This window comes from Pezoporus wallicus, unplaced genomic scaffold, assembly GCF_028554395.1.
Source record: "Pezoporus wallicus isolate ANWC-B61680 ecotype Strahan unplaced genomic scaffold, APGP_CSIRO_Pwel_v1 contig_6899, whole genome shotgun sequence".
NCBI classification, from domain to species: domain Eukaryota; kingdom Metazoa; phylum Chordata; class Aves; order Psittaciformes; family Psittacidae; genus Pezoporus; species Pezoporus wallicus.
Genome location: NW_026638613.1, coordinates 2,953,136 through 2,970,380, shown reverse-complemented (window position 1 = coordinate 2,970,380; position 17,245 = coordinate 2,953,136). Strand labels below are relative to the sequence as shown.

The 17,245-nt window shown below is 47.9% G+C and overlaps 1 protein-coding gene across 6 annotated transcripts in view; it reads right to left on the bottom strand.

Moving 5' to 3' along the window:
• Positions 1-14,552, bottom strand: part of MECOM (MDS1 and EVI1 complex locus) — a 341,624-nt gene extending 327,072 nt beyond the window's left edge. For 2 of the 6 annotated variants that reach the window (XM_057411604.1, XM_057411603.1), the window contains exon 1: positions 14,357-14,550. In XM_057411604.1, coding sequence (XP_057267587.1) covers positions 14,357-14,393 — 37 coding nt within the window. In that variant the 5' untranslated portion in view covers positions 14,394-14,550. Of the gene's footprint in view, positions 1-14,356 lie in introns of all 6 variants that reach the window. The other 4 variants (XM_057411602.1, XM_057411606.1, XM_057411609.1 and 1 more) reach the window with 4 other exon arrangements.
• Between the last annotated feature and the right edge of the window lie 2,693 nt (positions 14,553-17,245).

The window sequence follows — 17,245 nt, the reverse complement described above, 5'->3', positions numbered from 1 at the left end:
AAACAGCACTAAAGAAGTGAAAACTTTGCAGAAGAAGAAGGAAAATTAGGTATTTCTGAAGAAAACATCAGACCATTTCCTGTAGCTTCTGCCCAAATTCCAGAAGGAATCACATTTTGTTGCTACCAGTTCTAGGATGACAACTTGAGACTGATGTTACAATACACAATTACACTGAGGAGTCAGAAACACACACAGCTTCAACTGCAGGCAGCACTAGGGGAAACTAAGGCAGCAAAGAGGCAGTTTTACACTGTGCTAAAGCCCAAAAGTCAAATTACATCCCTGACCCCAACCCACCACTAGCTGAGCAGTACCTGAAATCACAGCTCTATACGCAACTATTCCTGTACCAGGGTGTAAAACACCAACAATAATTTCCATGGTGTCTTACAGAACAAACAGCAAAATACCTAGCAGAGAGAAACTTGCCTTCAACGAAGGACAAAGCCAGCCTTCGTATTCAGTAATTATCTTGCAAACAAGCCCAAAACAGAGGGACCAATTTCACCATGATGTGGCACAGCTGAGCAGCTCCCCGACCAGCTGCACGGAGGTGAAGCTCAGGAGAAGCAGGATGTACCTTTGTACCGAGCCATCTCCACTCCTGTATCTTCCTCCACCCCTGTGCCCCATCATAGCTTAGGCCATCTGGCATGTAAGGTCCACGAACATACCAGGTGAGCTTCTGAAAACTTGAGAAATCCTGATGCACCTACAGGAAGAGATCAGCTGGGCAGCCCAAGTACATGAAAGGCTGCAGAGGTGGTGCAGAGTCCCAGCTCGTTAGCTCATAATTATAAAAGCACATGCCCTGCTCTTCCACGCAGTTTTTGGTTTTTCTTTTCTCTTTTTTTCCTTAAAAAACCCACAACTCAGTTAACTGCCTTTCCTCACTGGAGCACTCAGGAAGCCGGTAATGATATAACTCAAGTCTAATCTTTTGCTTCCCTTCAGCCGATGTTGCACATCCCAACAGAGTTTTTGGAAGACATTATAGGATTTTTTAAAAGCTACCAAGATCAGTGGAGCTGCAATACTGGAAAGATATCCTAAAAACTGATAATCATATCAAGGGCTAGAAAACACAGGAGTGACTGATGGGTAGTCTTGATAATTCTGTATATCAGGAAGTGGATGAGAGATGGATAGATAAAATAATGTTGTTATATAGCCATGAAAATAAGCCTATAAAGATATTCCCAGAAATAAAAGCCCAAGCTGTCTCACTGTGATCTTATGCTCTGAAACAAATGATGCTTATGGAATTATGCAATCCCCAGGATCATCCAGAAATCCAAAAGGTATAGAAAACCCTTTATCTTAAAGAACCATAAATATTTTCCACTTCTAAGCACTGGAGGCCAGGGAAGGCCTTGACAGAGTGAAGGTTGCCCTGCATCTGCTTTCTTCCCACTCTGTACGGATCCCAGGGCGAACAGCCAGCAGAGCCACATCAAGCTCATCCCCTCCCAAAGTGGGTTCTGTTCTTACACCGATTTTACACCAGTTTAGCTCCATGTGCTTTAGGGCCATTACTTTAGTGTGCTAAGGGGGAAAGAAGCCCTCCAAGCCAGCTCTATCTGTGTGGTTTCTGTGGCTGACAGGACGTATGGCTGGGCAGGCCACATCTGATCAGCAGGGGAAAGGCCTGTCTGCTTCTGCTCCTCCAATGGTAGGAGTAAAGGTATCTTGGAGAAGAACAGGGATAAGAAACTCCAAGAGTGAGAGAGTTTGGCTGAAACCCCCACCAGTAAAACTTACTTTCTCCTGCTAGCCTCCTGCAGAAGCTGTCTTCAAGCTACTGGCAGATTTGAAATGTCTTGTGCTAAAATATTTTCTGTGTCTCAACGATCTAGATAATTTCTGCAATTAAGTACTTTATTCCAACTTAACATGTATTTGCCATGTACTTCTATTAATTCAGTCCAGTGCCAAAATAACAGCAGCAGAGGTTAATATTTGGACACAGCTGTTTTTCTAGCCGTTCATATCACTTTTATTTCCTTTCCTTTTTGTTCTTTCCTTACCCTCTTTTTTACTGCTGCTAAATTCCTTGCTTTCATTTTTGCAGAAGTTCAGCCTTCCAGCCCGTTCTCCGATGCTGTTAGACATCAGCTCAGGCTCAGACTTATTAATTCTGATATGTCACTCTGCAGGCAGGGAGCCTAAAGCAACACTGCTTCCTCCAGCCCTCGCAAGCTTCAGCTGGATCTTCACCGACCTGCAGAGCACAGCTATTTCTGCAGAGCAGGAACCAGGGGGAAATATGTAGACCTCAAGAGTAAGCCCAGCACCTTATTTCACACCAAGCCTCTGAAACAGGAGACTAAGCAGGAAGTCAGGATGCACAGGGGTGATTTACCTGCGTCGGCTTGCTGAGATCATGTATGTATACATATTTAAAAAAAAAACAAAAAAACAAAACAACAGTATAGCACTGGGGAGAGGAAAGCACGGAGAACAGCATATTCAGGGCCTATTTAGTATTTGAAAAACACCAACCAAGTCTTAAATCGGTTGTCCTGAATTACTTTGATATTCCTATACGGAAAGGTGCCAACAGAGGTGATTTGTTCCCTCCTTTTGCTCAGGGGTCTGACAGCAATCCATCAGGCATGTCCCATCTCCCAGTCCCCCAACCATCCCTGCCCACTGTGTGATCACTTCCACCTGATTTCCAGTGCTACCTTTGCTCCTGCCAGCAGCAGAGAGCCCTTTCCTTGCAGTGAAATACTGAAGGCTGGCAGGACAAGTTTGATGGTTACTGGCTGACATACGCACAAGATGCATAAACAAAGTGGGTAAAAAGACATCGAATATTTTCTCATTCCTTCTGCTCTGTGGCACCAGGAAGGGAAACCTTTTGAAAAGGAAATACAGCCATCTGGATGAATACTCCTTTTTTCTCTGGTTTCTTCTCTTTTTTTGTTTTTTCCTTCCCACATTGGTCTCTGCATTCCCTTTTCTCATTCAAGCTGCATAAATAATACTGAGCACAAATGATGTCTAAATTCTGTTTAAAACCCAAGAAAGGACTTTTTGAGGTTATATCTGAGTCCTTACACCAGTTATAACTGGGAGAAAAAATGTCCATGATTTAGTGTCTAATAAACAAACCACCAAGGTCAAGATGGCATCTTCTCCCATACCCATAATCACTTCCCTCAACATTTTGAGTTGTTGCATGTATCAGCAGTACTCCCTCTAATGCCCGGACACATTTAATCTTCCTTCTATAAATGACTTCCCAAAGAGAAGTGGGTGTGAATTATTACATTGTAAAATAATTTTTAAAAGATGAACCATGATGAGTATAAAATAAATATTTGTGTGAGCAGCAAACGTAGTGGAGGTTTATCTTGTAAATCCCATCGAAGGGATTCTGGATCTGGATTTACACACACACATTTTGGTCAAAAAGTTAAGGGGCAAATGATTTTAATATCCTCTGGTTTGGAAAGTGAGCCTTCAGATTGCGATGATCCCCTCATTGGTAAAAATCAGGACTCTTAAATGTATTTCAATTTAAAAACCCTTCACTCTCCAAAAATAAGTATATGTTGCTCATCCTTGAACCCATGTCAAACTATACAGTTGGCTTTAAAAGGACTATTCCTTCCACGGGCTACCCAGCCATGCTGGGCTTTTCACAGCAGAGCTGAGTGCTGCTGCTGCCATGTCCTGCCCTGGTCTGATCCAAAGATCAAACATTTGGCAAACCAGGAGTGCATGGCACTGCTTCCTGTGGCAGGTCCAGGTGCTGTGCACAAAGCCATAGCACCCTGGTTTCCAACATTCCTTCCTATTTACAAAACACTATATCTAAACTGGTTGCATTGGTAACAAAATTGCAATCAGAAGTTAAGAAATGGCTAAATTAAAGCCCATTTTACTGCCTAGCTTCAAGGAAAGCCATAAAATTATCAGCCTTCTCTTTCCCCAATATATTTTCTTTGCAGTTTGTGATGCTCCATGAGGTATTTCTCTATGTGAAGTCCGTGACGGTTTGGCTCTAAATTATCCAAACATAAAAATGAGTTTATGAAGCCTCACTCAGAGGTTGCATGGACCCTTTTTATTGGCACAGACTTTAAAAGAATCCTAATAACCCTTACAGGCTTGGGGGACTTTTTGGTTGCTGGCATTTGCCAACCACACTGCTCATGTCCTTCTTGCAGCGCCTGGGTGGAAAGCAGGCTGGAACCACAACCCAGGGATTTTATAGGGCTGGATTATCTGCCGGGATTGCCCTCTTCCTTCAGAGCTGTTTTCTTTGAAAGCAAGTGGGTGATGCTGCAAGGATACTCACAGCTTAATGTGGCTTGATCACCCAAGGTTACAGACACAGCCAAAAATAATAGGGTTGTCTAAAATGGAGCCAGGGGGACCATTTGCTGGCAGAGGACTGATGGGATTAAAGCTGAAGCACATCCACCCATGTGTTAGCGGAAAGCCTAGCACTCCACAGTCCCTACTACATGAATTTTCCTTAAAGCATCCATTTCTCCTCAGGATTTTATTACTGCCTCCAATGATGCTGCAATTTCATACATAGGGCAGCAGGCTTCATGTTTAATCTGCATTTCTTAGGGCCTAAGCTCTGTGTGAACTGCCCATGTTTGCACAAAGCTCAGCACAACAGGCATCCACTCCTGGCTGGGTTCTGCAGTTGCTGCTTTAATTCAAGTCATAATAAATAATAATGTCAGGTTGGAAATAAATCATCTGGTTTTGGTCCACGGCTGATCCTTCAGCACAGTGCATGGTGAAAGCACCAGTTGGGAAGCTTTGCTGCATCCTCCCATCCTGATTCTAACTTTGTTTTACCCCTTCTGGCACAGTCTTGCTTCTGTTTTCACTCACGACTTTGGTTCAGTACAGATAATGTCACCTTTTCTCTCATTCTGAGCCTGGTCACTGATACTAAAGACACCACATGTCTTTATTCCCCCAGATCTCTCTGATCTGCATCTGAAGTGACCTAGTGCATCATTTCTTCATTTCTCAGTTACCTTGGCTTTATCTGGTATCTTCCACCACACCAGGTACCATAAACTCCAGGATGGTGATTATCCAGGCAGAGCATAAATGATTAATAGCTCTTACTCAGGCAGCCAGTGACTACTGGGGTATTGCTTACTATAGGAACTGAAAGAATCAGGACAAATACATAGTACTGTTTACCTTTTACAATTAACGAGTCTTCATTACCACTGTGAATTACCATTGTCATGATACAGTAACAAGGAAACAGCAAAAGTATAAAGTAGTGCTGTTAATTCAGATACAGCTGATATCCCTTTGCTTTTTGATGCTGTATATTCTTAGACCAATACTTCATGCCAGTCCCTGCAGCCAAAAATACATCAAGAGCTTAAAAAAAAAGTAAAATAGAAACATCACTTCAAAATTATTTCAGACAACATTTCCTTTTCTTCCTTTATAGGGAGCCACAAAGAGAATGGGAAAAATTAAAACTCACAAAAAGCATTGCTTAATTCCTCACCAAGGTGCAAGTAAATAAAACATGCCACAGTAAGTTCAAATCACAAAGAGTTTTCAGGAGGGAAAGGTTAATCATTTCTGTCAAATGTTGGAAATGTTAAATGGTTTTTAAATCAAAAATATAAGCACCACCAGTGACTCAAGCTGCATTTTAGGCATGTTTGGGGTGATTTTTTTCCAGCAGTCAGTGCTTGTCTCTCACATACCTTCTGTTAGTCTGAGATGAAATGGGGAGGCATTAAATGGTACTACAGGCATCAGGCACTTTCAACAGAAAAGCTATTTATTTAGAAGGCACAAACTCAGGCTATTTGGAGAAGTACAGCCCTTGAGACTCAGCTCTGCAGTGGAAGTCAGGGGTGCTGGACCCCTTGCATACCCCCTGAGAGCCTGCCACAGCCCCCAGCAGTCCTCGACCCATGGGAGAGACAGAGAGCACAGGGAATGGATGGGGCACAGCAGGAAACAAGTATGCAAAGTCACCGCAGTCCCCCCATCAGCAGTGTTCATATTTCATCATAATGGCTAAAAGGACTCTTAAATGAGGCCAGATTATAGGCCCAACCTAATTCACTTACACTGATGTAAATCTAGGTATCTGTTACAACATTGCATGTTGGGACACACCAGAGAGCAAAAGCTGCTGATAACCACACACATCCGCACCCCCCCGAGAATGAAGGGAAGAGGATTCCTCCCGTCCAGACCTGATCCAAAGCCCACTGAAGTCGGTACGAGCTTCTTCAGCTCTGGTGGGTTTGGGATAAGGCCCGCAGCAAGCACTGAGCCAGCTCTGCTGCCAGAATGCAAAATTCTTTTCCATTGGCTTTGCCAGTTTGGTGTTAATACATGTGTGAAGGAGCCTGGGGGAGGGAGGATTTGAGGAGACTTTTTCAAATTGAGAAACGGTTTCACCCTTGCCAGCACACAGACTTTGTGCAAAAGAACAGGAGAGGGGGCAGGAGATGTTTCTCTGAAACCATCAGCTCCCTGTCACAGCATCCCAGAGGAGGGTGGATGTGTCTGTCACAGGGACCCCCAGGTCCCTAGGGCTAGGGTAGTCCCCTCTCTGCTGCAGAAGGGCAAATCTGGAGTCATGGGTGGATATGAATACAGAGACCCACTCACCAAATCCAGCTGAAATAAGAGAAGGCTTGAATAACACGGGATGTGGAAGGCAAAATATTCCTTGGCCACAGGTGAGCCCCCATCCCAGTATAACAGGACCACCTGGGAGCCAGTATCATTTTAATCCCATTTTCCCTAGTAAACAACATTGCCATGAACCATCCTTCAGTTTTCTCTACCATTCATCTCCTCCCCCACTGCGAAGTTTTTCTGTTGCACATGTCCCATACAAGTTGCTGTTGCCCCTTTGGCTTTCCAGGGGAAGGGCTCTGCCTTCCTGTGGCTTTCGAAGCGTGTAGCCCAGCCAGTCTCAGAATTAGGCTGGGGCCTTTGCAGGCTGCTGCAGTATAAACAGATTCAGTAGGGCACATGTTATACAGTAAGATCATCCGAAACCAAACATTTTCCCACTGCACACAATAAACATCCATAATAAATTGCATTATACAAAATATATTTATGGCTAATTTTTTAATTTAAACCACCTGGGAAATTTTTGTTAGATTGGTTGATATGAAGGTTTCAGTATTCTGGTAATCTAATGATATCTAATAGACAAAATAGTATGATGTTACAGCAGTCTCAAAGCTTTCATTTTCTGTAGCCCTCTCAGAGATCAAACTGGCAGAACTCATATTTTTTTGAAATTTTATACATAATTGGTGATGCAATTGCCAAAAATAACCTATTCATAGAAGTCTTGCTCTTCTGGTTTCTAACTTACTGTAATCACGAAACAGAGCAGTGCACTGCTTTGCAATGGAATATGGGTTTGGGTCAGGGAGCAAGGGCTACGGTTGTGTGGCAGTTTCCATTCTGCAGATTATTTTACAGGCAATTTAAATTTAGTTGAAACAGGGCTAAAAAAGTAGTGCACCCATTCAGACATATGAGCAGTTCCTCAGGAAAGGAACAAAGCTGTAACTTGGGTATATCTCTTTTCTGAACCAAAATTTTGCTCCAATATAAGATTTTCTAAACAAAAGCTGCTGGTGCCGAAGGGGACGGAGTGTTTCTATTGTATAAATTAAGCCCAGACCTGTAATCCTTCCACTGCAAAACTCATGCTCATCACAGATCAGCCAGGATTTCCAAAAAGACTCAAGATCGCTGCAGATCTTGTTAAGCCAGCCTTTCTCTAGTTAGTACAAATTCCAGCTCAAACCGTGTTGTCTGTCTGCAACAAGCACTGGCAGCTTCATAGTTGCTGGACTCGTTTTAAAGTGCAGCCCGTACCTTTAGCTACTTCCTTGCCTCCTGTTGTTCCTAGGACTTGGAGGCCATGTGGTACATTTCAGCCTTAACTTTGAATTTCCTTTATTTGGAGATCAAACTTTGATATTCCCTTAAGGTAGTGGGGTTTTATGTCATTGCATATATCCTAGTTTAAAAGATAATGCTTCACTGAAACAGACCACAATATTAAACCCTGAAATAAAATGAATTGTATTTCACTTCCCAACTCCTATTGCTGGATTAGCTCACATTTCTTTCTCTTTGTTACATATTTAGCACCAAATACAATATTATACTCAGGCTAGTTTCTCTCCTCCCAGATGGCTCTGTGCCTGCCTTTTCTTCTAGCAGCACTGGAGAAGGCAATGCCTCGCTATAGCCTGGAAATGCAAACAAGGGGGAGGGAACATAAAGTCAAAGAATTATTATACCCTGAGCACTTTTTTTGGTATAAAATGCCAATGCAAAGAGATGAAGTCCTGGCCATTACAACATGCACTTCTCTTTAGCTTCTCCATCCTCTTCCCCACCTCACTGTTTCCTAGCTGAGCTTATCTACCAGCAAACACCTCCCTCCATCAGGCCCTGAAGCTAAGGAGGCCTGGAGGTAATTTCTGATGCTTACTGGTTCATATTATGATCTATACTGGTCTTGTCTGGCTCCTAGTCTGTGTATTAAGAGCTGCAGCAGTAACCAGTTGCGCATGAACGCGGCAGCAACCCAGTGAAAAGCCACCAGAGCAGCAATCAAACTTCTGTGACCCCAGGCCCCCTTCTTTGTATCCTAATCTCAGTGTGCACACCCTACTCCTGCTTCCCATCTTTACAGTTTGCCTGCTTTCCTTAGCCCTTAAACACAGGGACAGGGCACCCCTAAGCTCAGCAGGGACACCTGCGATACAAATTTGCCCAGTTCTAGCTCTGTCTACTGGGTAACACTGTATCTGCTAGTTTTAAAACCATGTGGGATTAAACCTCCTGCTCTTCATAAACCACTCCTTGTCTGATTAGACTGAAGTGATGCAAAACTGATTGTATTAAATTACAGCAAAAGAGCACCAAGTTGCTCCAAAAATGACAGCAAACCTAGTTAGATTTTAAATAAACAAGTATCATGAATTCTTGGTCAGAAATCTAAGTGTCTGAACAAGCCCTTCCAGAGTTAAAGTACGTTTGTTGAGAAAGTGGTTTACTGCAAAGCAAGGCAATTTCTGTGGGCAAGGCTTCATTACCTGAGATCTATAAAACTCCACCTACTTCCTACTGCCCTTTCCTCATCCAGCCTGAGTTGGAGCTGTCACGATTGCTTTCCTTTATCCTTCTGCATCATGTAACTGTCCTAGCAGAAAATTCATCCCACTTTCTTCCTCAGCAACTGAGGCAGCTTTATCAGGGAGCTGTTCTCCCCAGGACAGCCAGAAATTCCTTCTCTGGCCAAACACCTTTACTTACATGTGGAGCCAATAAACATTTTACAACGAATACTCCCAGCACAGAATTACACAGAGCTACAACACACAGGCTCCTGTTTACCAATTCTGCGTTGTCTGTATGCGCCCACAACATGTAAGAGCCTGTGCAAATGTTCAAACATAGGTGCACAGGCTGCAAGCACCCCAGGAGCCTACACATATCACAACCCCACTCTAAACCAGCACATATATTAATTGTGATTGCAGGTATCAAATGTAGTTACCTGCGTTTCTCTCTGTGTGTGCACACACATATATCATTATTTTATACATATACATATATACACACACGCATACAAGTATATGTATCTCCAGGGCATAAACAGAAAGCTATGTTACAAATGCACACATATGTACACACATACAGAAGCACAGACACATGCACACTTACGTGCACTCAAATAACTCCATGAATAGGTGAATATGAACACTAATAGCCATTTATGGCAACAACAATGAAAGCTGTCCCTGGAGCCTGCCTGTGGTACAGCAGCCAAAATGATTGAGTACGTACAGGGCACCGCCACAGCAATGGCACTCACAGGGGCCTCCTTTTAGAAATGATTAATATTTAACCGAGTTGGTGAACCTGGCTTTGGTTTTAGTTCTGATTAGATAGCAGGGTGCACAGAGCCGTCCCACTGACATCATGGGATGTGCAGGCAGCTTCCACTCATGCTTCCCAAGAAGACAGAGAGTGAAAAGGGGAGAGAAGGAGAGATTTGAGGCAGGGGAAAGAAAAAATTAGTGCTCAGCTACGTTTGTGTTTGTTAGGACAGAAAAGGGGGAAAAGCAGCAGGAGAGGCCGGTGTAATGAGATGCTGTAGCTTTCATGACAGAGGTGAAATAATTTTAAACACAGACACACAATGAGTTTATTTATTTAGAAAGTTGTTAAATAGAGTCTGGGAATTCAAATATTCAATGTTGACATTGTACAGAGCTGGCGGAGAGCCAGCCCCAGCTCTCTGGAGGGACCCAATGGCCATGGCGCCCAGGCCCTCGCCCCTCCCAGCCCACTAACTAGGTAAAAGCCATTAGTTATACCCACAAGCAATATCTGAATCCGAGTCAAATAATGTTGCCTCAGCCAGCCAACTTCAAAGGCGTGTAAGTGTGTTTGGCTTTTTAGTGCTGGAACTGCAGCAATATGTCACACTTTTGAAAGAGTTTTGTAAACAGTTCCTTCCCCTTTGTAGAAACATTTCTTAAGTTTCTTGTAACCCATGTAAACAGCATTAATTAACAAGGGTTACATTTTTCATTTACAAGCAGGTCTGTATTAATAACGAGCTCGCCTTTCGGACCATCCCTTTCCTTTGTGTCCTTTCTCTGCCCCGCACCGTGGCCAGCCCCGGGGTGGCCGAGGAGCAGCCCAGAGTCACAGCAGGCTCAGCCCTGGGTTCAGCCCCACGTGGCATCGCCTGCGCAGTGCCATAAAGGTGGCCCCGAGTAAGAGATGGTGGGAGACGAGGAGAACCAGAGACAGAGAGAGAGACAAGAAAGAGGTGGAAGAAAAGAAAGGGAACCAGGATGGAAGGAAGGGGAAGAAGAAAAAAAAAGACATAAAAGGAAGGGAGGGAAAGGAAGGAAGGAAGGAAGGAAGGAAGGAAGGAAGGAAGGAAGGAAGGAAGGAAGGAAGGAAGGAAGGAAGGAAGGAAGGAAGGAAGGAAGGAAGGAAGGAAGGAAGGAAGGAAGGAAGGAAGGAAGGAAGGAAGGAAGGAAGGAAGGAAGGAAGGAAGGAAGGAAGGAAGGAAGGAAGGAAGGAAGGAAGGAAGGAAGGAAGGAAGGAAGGAAGGAAGGAAGGAAGGAAGGAAGGAAGGAAGGAAGGAAGGAAGGAAGGAAGGAAAAGAAAAAAAAAGAAAAAAGAGAGAGAAAGAGAAAGCAGAAGGAAAGAAGCGAGAAGCCACACGCGCGCTCTCCCCCCTAAGAAGGGTTAATGAGCAGCGGGGTGAAAATGTGCCCGGCGTATAATGGGATTGTCTCGCCCGACCACGCAGCCCCTGCGCCCGCACCCGCCACGCAGGAGCCACCGGGGACGGCGCTGCGCTGCGGGTGCCGCCAGGCCGGGCCGGGCCGAGCCGGTGTCGGTGTCCCGGGGCTGGCTGCGCGCCGCCGCCGGCAGCCCCGCTGCCCCCCGGCGGGGGATGTTACGGACCCGCGGTGCCGGCGGCGAGAGGCAGAGGCGAGGGTAAAGCGGTGGCAAAGAAACCGCCTCGCGGAGAGGGCCGGGAGCCCGGACACGGCAAACATTTCCCTGCTCGAAAACAAATTCCCGCACAGAGTCTTAAACAGGCAAATAAACTTGCCAGCTCTGTTTTTCAATCAAGCCTTTTAAGTACTAGACTGAAGCAAATTACAGGCTCTGGAAAACCTGCTGAAACTTAGGAAAGTGTTATTTTACTATCTCAGATGGTTGGAGCGATCTGGATCTACCTTGGCTGCACTAAATTGCCTGTAAAAAAGTGGTGATAAAGTGTAAAAGTAACAAGTGCCTCCTTCTTCCCGTGTGTTCCCCTAATCTGATCACCTCCTGGCTCTTTATGAGGCTGCTGGGTGGCTGGGGTCTGCCCCAGCCCAGGGGTTATTCGGGGATACGGTTCCACCAGGCGGGCACAAACCTTCCCGAGTGGAAAAGCAGCTGCCCCGGGGCCGAGGCGCTGAGCAAGCGCGGAGCGAGGATGCCCGCGCAGGTGCAGAGCGATGTGGGCGGCCGGGCCCGCACCCCAGGCCTGCACCCCGTCAGGGTCCGCACCCCACCAGCTGCCACCCGAAAGCGTGGCGGGGACAAAGCCTTCAGCGTGGTTTTTCCTCTTATTTTTACAGTTTGACATTTGATAATTCACCAGCTACTCCCCGCGTGGCTTTGCTTGTTTCTTCTTCTATTATTTTTATTTTTTCTTTTTATTTTTTTCTTTGGGGGGGGGGGGGGGGCAAAGCCTCCAAATTGTTTTTTATCAATTTTACACTGAGGTCAAGAACATGCACGCTTCAGGGATTCTCCCTCAATGAAGAGTAAAAAACCTTCCCCGCGTATCAGCGACAGCCGCGCCATCGGGACGATTTTTGTTTCACGCACGAAGCAGTAAAAGCGAAATTACACGAGAAGCGCGCTTGGTCCCGACCTACCCTGCTCTCCACGGAGGAGGGTGAAGGCTACGAACTCTTTTCTATTCCCAACCCAGCCAGAAAGAACTGAAAAGCTAAAAACTTTTCCTCTCGAACAACTAAATTACAGGGATCGCCTCCAACCCTCCTTCCACTTGCCGTGGAAGTGAGACGCTCTTCGGGGGGGGGAAAGAATCACACAGGAGAAAAAAATATCCCGGCTTTTTAAATATGATTTCCTTTATGAGCGGATTGTAACCGAAGGATTATTTAATGTAACGCATCTGTCTGGGACGGGGGGGGTGGGGGGGTGGAAGTGCTGCTGCTGCACCAAGAGCCCAGAGCAGAAACTTTGCAGACGGTGGGATCTCGCCCGCGGAGGAGGAGCAGCAGCTGGAGCGGGATCAGGAGCGGGAACAGGAGCAGGAGTAGCCCTGCATCGCTGCACAGCGAGAAAAGCAAGGCAGAGGCAAAGAAACCTGACGGATTTTGTCGGGGATGTGAGAATTACTAGTTTTTTCCCCGTAATTACCTCCAAAGAAGGGCTGGCAACCTGGAGATCTAACAATATATTTGGTTTTAAATTGTGGGCGCTGGATTATCCGCTTTAAAATCCCCTCATCAAATGCAGGTTGCTGCTGTTATTGTTGAGGTTCACAGAAAAGCTGATGATGATCCGGAGACATCTTTCGCTTCCCCTTTTCCAGGCTCCTCTACGTTTTTTCCCCTTCACAAATAAAGAGTAAATAAGTATCTGCTTTTTACCTCACGCAACTTATGCAACATTTCATCTGACCTTTTTTGGGGGGGGGGGGGGGTTGTTTTTATTTTTTCCGCCTGCCTACATTTTTTTTTTCACTCGGGAATGTGAATTGCCATCGCCATGGATATCAAATGAAACTTGCCCAGATGTGTCAAAGAAAATAAAGACATCAGCTGCTTTTAAAATAGGACGCGAAAGCTGGCGAAGTTTTGTTGCTGATTCCCTTTTAAAAATATATATATATATATATACCAAAAAAAAAAAGGAAAATAACAATATAAGCCCCAAGAGTGCTGCAGTTAAAAGCAAAGCTCCCCATCATAAAGGGGAAACAGATGGGGAAGCATAATAATAATTAAATCAGTCGGACTTTGCGTGTGGACGGCCGAGCCCCCGCCTCGCGGAGCACAGACCTTCGGGCGGCCAAACTGTATAAAAAGTGCTGGAAAAGCGCCTGAAATGACAGCATTTACCTCGCCTCAGAGCGGGGACCCCAGCGTGCTGCGAGCCGCTCCGACAGTCCCCCCTGCCCCCCCCTCCCGAGGAGGGCATCCCCGGCCACGCGTGGTGCCCCCCGCCCCGCTCCCACGCACGGCCCGCTCCCACGCGCGGTTTGGGGGTGGATTTTGGCACAAGCACGCGGCCGGGGTGGTGTCTCCGGTAGCTCCGCATCGGCTACCTGCGCCCGGGGCTCGCCGCCTGCCCCGCGGGCTGCCGCTGCCCCTCCGCGCACACGCACACACACTCACGCTCACGCACCCACCCACCCCAGTCCTGCCGACAGCCGACAGCGCCCACTATAGGGCCCGGAGCCACTCGCAGCCCCCTTTTCCCGACCACCCCCCCCACACACTCCAGCCCCCGGCAGCGGCAGCAACTTCCAGCGCTCGCCACTGAACTTCTCCTCAACTCCTTCCCCACCTCCCGCTGGCCGCCCGCCGCCCCCACCCCGGCTGCCCCCTCCCGGTCCCCGCCGAGCCGAGCCGAGCCGAGCCGAGCCGGGCCGGGCCGGGCCGGGCCAGGCAGTGGGGAAGGGGGGATGCTGCAGGTTGTCTGCGAGCTCAGCGCCGCATCAGACATGTCTGTGCAACATGGCAGAGAGGGAGGGTGAAAAGCCAAGAGAAAGGGGTATTGCACCTACTTGCGGCCAGCTTCCTCGCCCGGCCCTTGGATCGCATGCTGCCCGTCCCGCGGCCGATGCTGGCGTGCGGTTGGGGGGGGGCTTTATTTTTTTTTCTCCTCCCGGAGCTTTTCCTCCGTTTTCGCTCCCCTCTCCCGCTCTCCTCTCCCTCTCCCGCACACACACTCTCCCTTTCTCTCAATCCCGGCTCGCTATCTCTCCAGCATTGTCAGTTCGGACACCTTCGCACATGCGCACGGGCGGCTCCCCCCCGCTCTTCAACATTTCAGCGCCGCCAAAAAAAAGTTTGCAGCGATCCATCACCGCCGGGGGAGACCCGACAGCGGGCCCGGGACGGGCCGGGCCGGGCCGGGACGGGCGGGCAGGGGCCCAGGGGCTGCCGCTGCGCTGCCTGCGCAGCCGGACACAGCGGGGCAGGGGCTGGGGGGCGAGGAGGGACACCTCTCCTTCACCTCTTCCGCCTGTGGTTTACCTTTCTCCTTTACCTTATTTTTCCTTTTTTTTTTTTTCCTACTTTTTCCATTTTTTACTCTTTTACCTTTTTCTCTTTTCTATTTTTTACTTTGGTTTAATCCTTTTTTATATTTTTTTACTTTTTATTTTTACTTCTTTTTAAATACTTTTAATTATTTTCTTATTTTTATCTTTTCTTTTTTCTTTATCTTTTGCTCTTTTTTTACCTTTTTCTTCTTTTTTAGCTTTTCCTGCATTGTTTTTTTTTTTTACTTTTACATACATATATGTATGTGTGTGTGTGACCTTAACGTTCTCCTGGCGTCTTCGCAACGTTTAAATGGTTTATTCTCACCCTGCCGCAATTAGCGTAGGTCTCTCCGTATATAGCGAGAGACACAACTTACTGACATGTTTTACTACGTATGCCCCCTTGCCCAGTGCACACACTTTTTCCTCACCTTGAACTCCTTTCAGCCGTCACCATTTAGGCAGAAGAAAGAAAAAAGGCGCTTTTAAAACAGTGAACCCACAGCTCTAATCTGTTTTAATTACAGGGTTTGCAAATCAAAGAGGGAGCGCGAAGAAATTGGGAGCTCCTTTAGGGGATGGCTGTGTCCGAGATATGAATCAATCCAAACTACATATAGATTTTCCTCTGGTACAACCTCCTTGCATTAAACAGTTTTGTTCAATACCTTCCATGCGCTATTTATGTTCCCATTAATATCTGTTGCAAATCCTGCCAGACACCATAAAAGAAAATTACAATCTTTCAGACTCGGGGCTGCGCCAGTACATACACGCTGCTCAACTTTTTGTTTTAATAAAATCCTCAGCATCGCCCCTTCCCCCTTCACACTCCCCACCCCAACAAACACTCCCCCCCGGCTGCCGGTGCTGCTGATCGGGGCAGCCCGCGGCGCCCCCCCTCGCCCAGCCTCCCCCGCACCCCACCGGTGACAGTCCCCGCACTGGAGGGGTGAAGCGGGGGCACGGCGGCTGCCGGCTGCTCCCCCATCGCCCGGCAGACAGGCGCAAGCACTTGAACCGGCTCTGCGGAGCCGTCCTTGATCCCCATCGTTATGTTTCAGTTGCAAATTGGGTTTCTTATTTTTTTCGAGGCCCAGCAGCTGCCCCGCGCCCACCCCGCAGCCCCCCGCCGCCGGGCAGGGGTACACCTCACCCCCCACACACCCCCCCCCGAGCAGGAGGGGCAGGCTGGCAGGGCGCTGCGCGGCCTTGCACACGCGTGGAGCTGGGCCTCCCCCGGCCGCAGACCGTCCGCACCCCTCAGGGTGCGCAGCAGGGGCTGTCCCGGGCGGACGCAGGGCCGGAGCTGCCCTCGGGGAACGGGCACTACAGACCCCAGCCCTTGCTCGCTGGCAGCGTCTCTCTCCTTGCGGGGCTGCATCGGGGTGTCCCCAAATCACCCCTCCTCGTTAACCCGCGGCGCCGGTTCGCTTTGGGGGAGAACAGAAAACAACCGTGAACTGGGCAAAACTCCCCCCGCTCCCCGGTTTAAACGGAGACCTCGACAAAGCCGCCGCCCGGGCAGAGGTGCGAGTCCTCCCCCCGTGGGCAGCCGCGACCGGCGCGGCGGGGAACACGCGTGGGAACCCCGCTGCCGGGCCGGGCTCGCAGATACGGGTTTCCCGGGCGGGCAGCACTGACCCCGGCGGCGCCCGCCCGTCACGGCCACCTGCCCGCCCGCCCCGGGAGCCCGGCAGGTGCCGCCGCCCCGCCGGCTCTCCCCCCTGCGCGAAAGGTCCCCGGAGCATCCCAGGATATCCGTTTCGTTTGAGCGGGGAGGCTCCTCTACGCCGGCGACCCCCGCTGCCTCCCGGGCGGGACACGGCCGGCCGCGGGGCTGTGGGGCTGCGGGGCTGCGGGCGCGCCCGCAGCACATCCGCGGCCCGAAAGAAATATTTAAATCTGGGGGTTTGCTTCGTTGTGGTTTTTTTTTTTGTTGTTGTTCGTTTGTTTTGTTTTCCTTTTCTGGACGGAGGGGCGGAATTAAACCTACTTCTAACATAGGCTGGGAGACAAAACGCCCCCCCTTCACACACAGGTTTCAGTGCATTCCCCGTAACAGGAAATTTTCCCTTCCTTACATTATAATCGAATGAGCCCAGCAGCCTACTTGGAGAAAAGTTGGAATTCTTCATCGAGGTATTTGTTGTGCTATTGTCTTTGTGCAGTGAACTTTACATCGTGCTATTCAACCTCAATCTATATTCTCCTAGCTACCAGTAAGATTAATTTAATCATTGTAATGCAATTATTAATACTGTTTACCCAACGCTTGATTTCAGGTTCACTGTTAAGAAATTAAGCTCCTTGCTGGGTGACCAAAAAGCCAGGCAGGGATTCCCAGTCCCCCTCGAAATGAAACAGTTCTCTTTATTTAGTCTCAGAACTCCAGCTTTCAGCCAC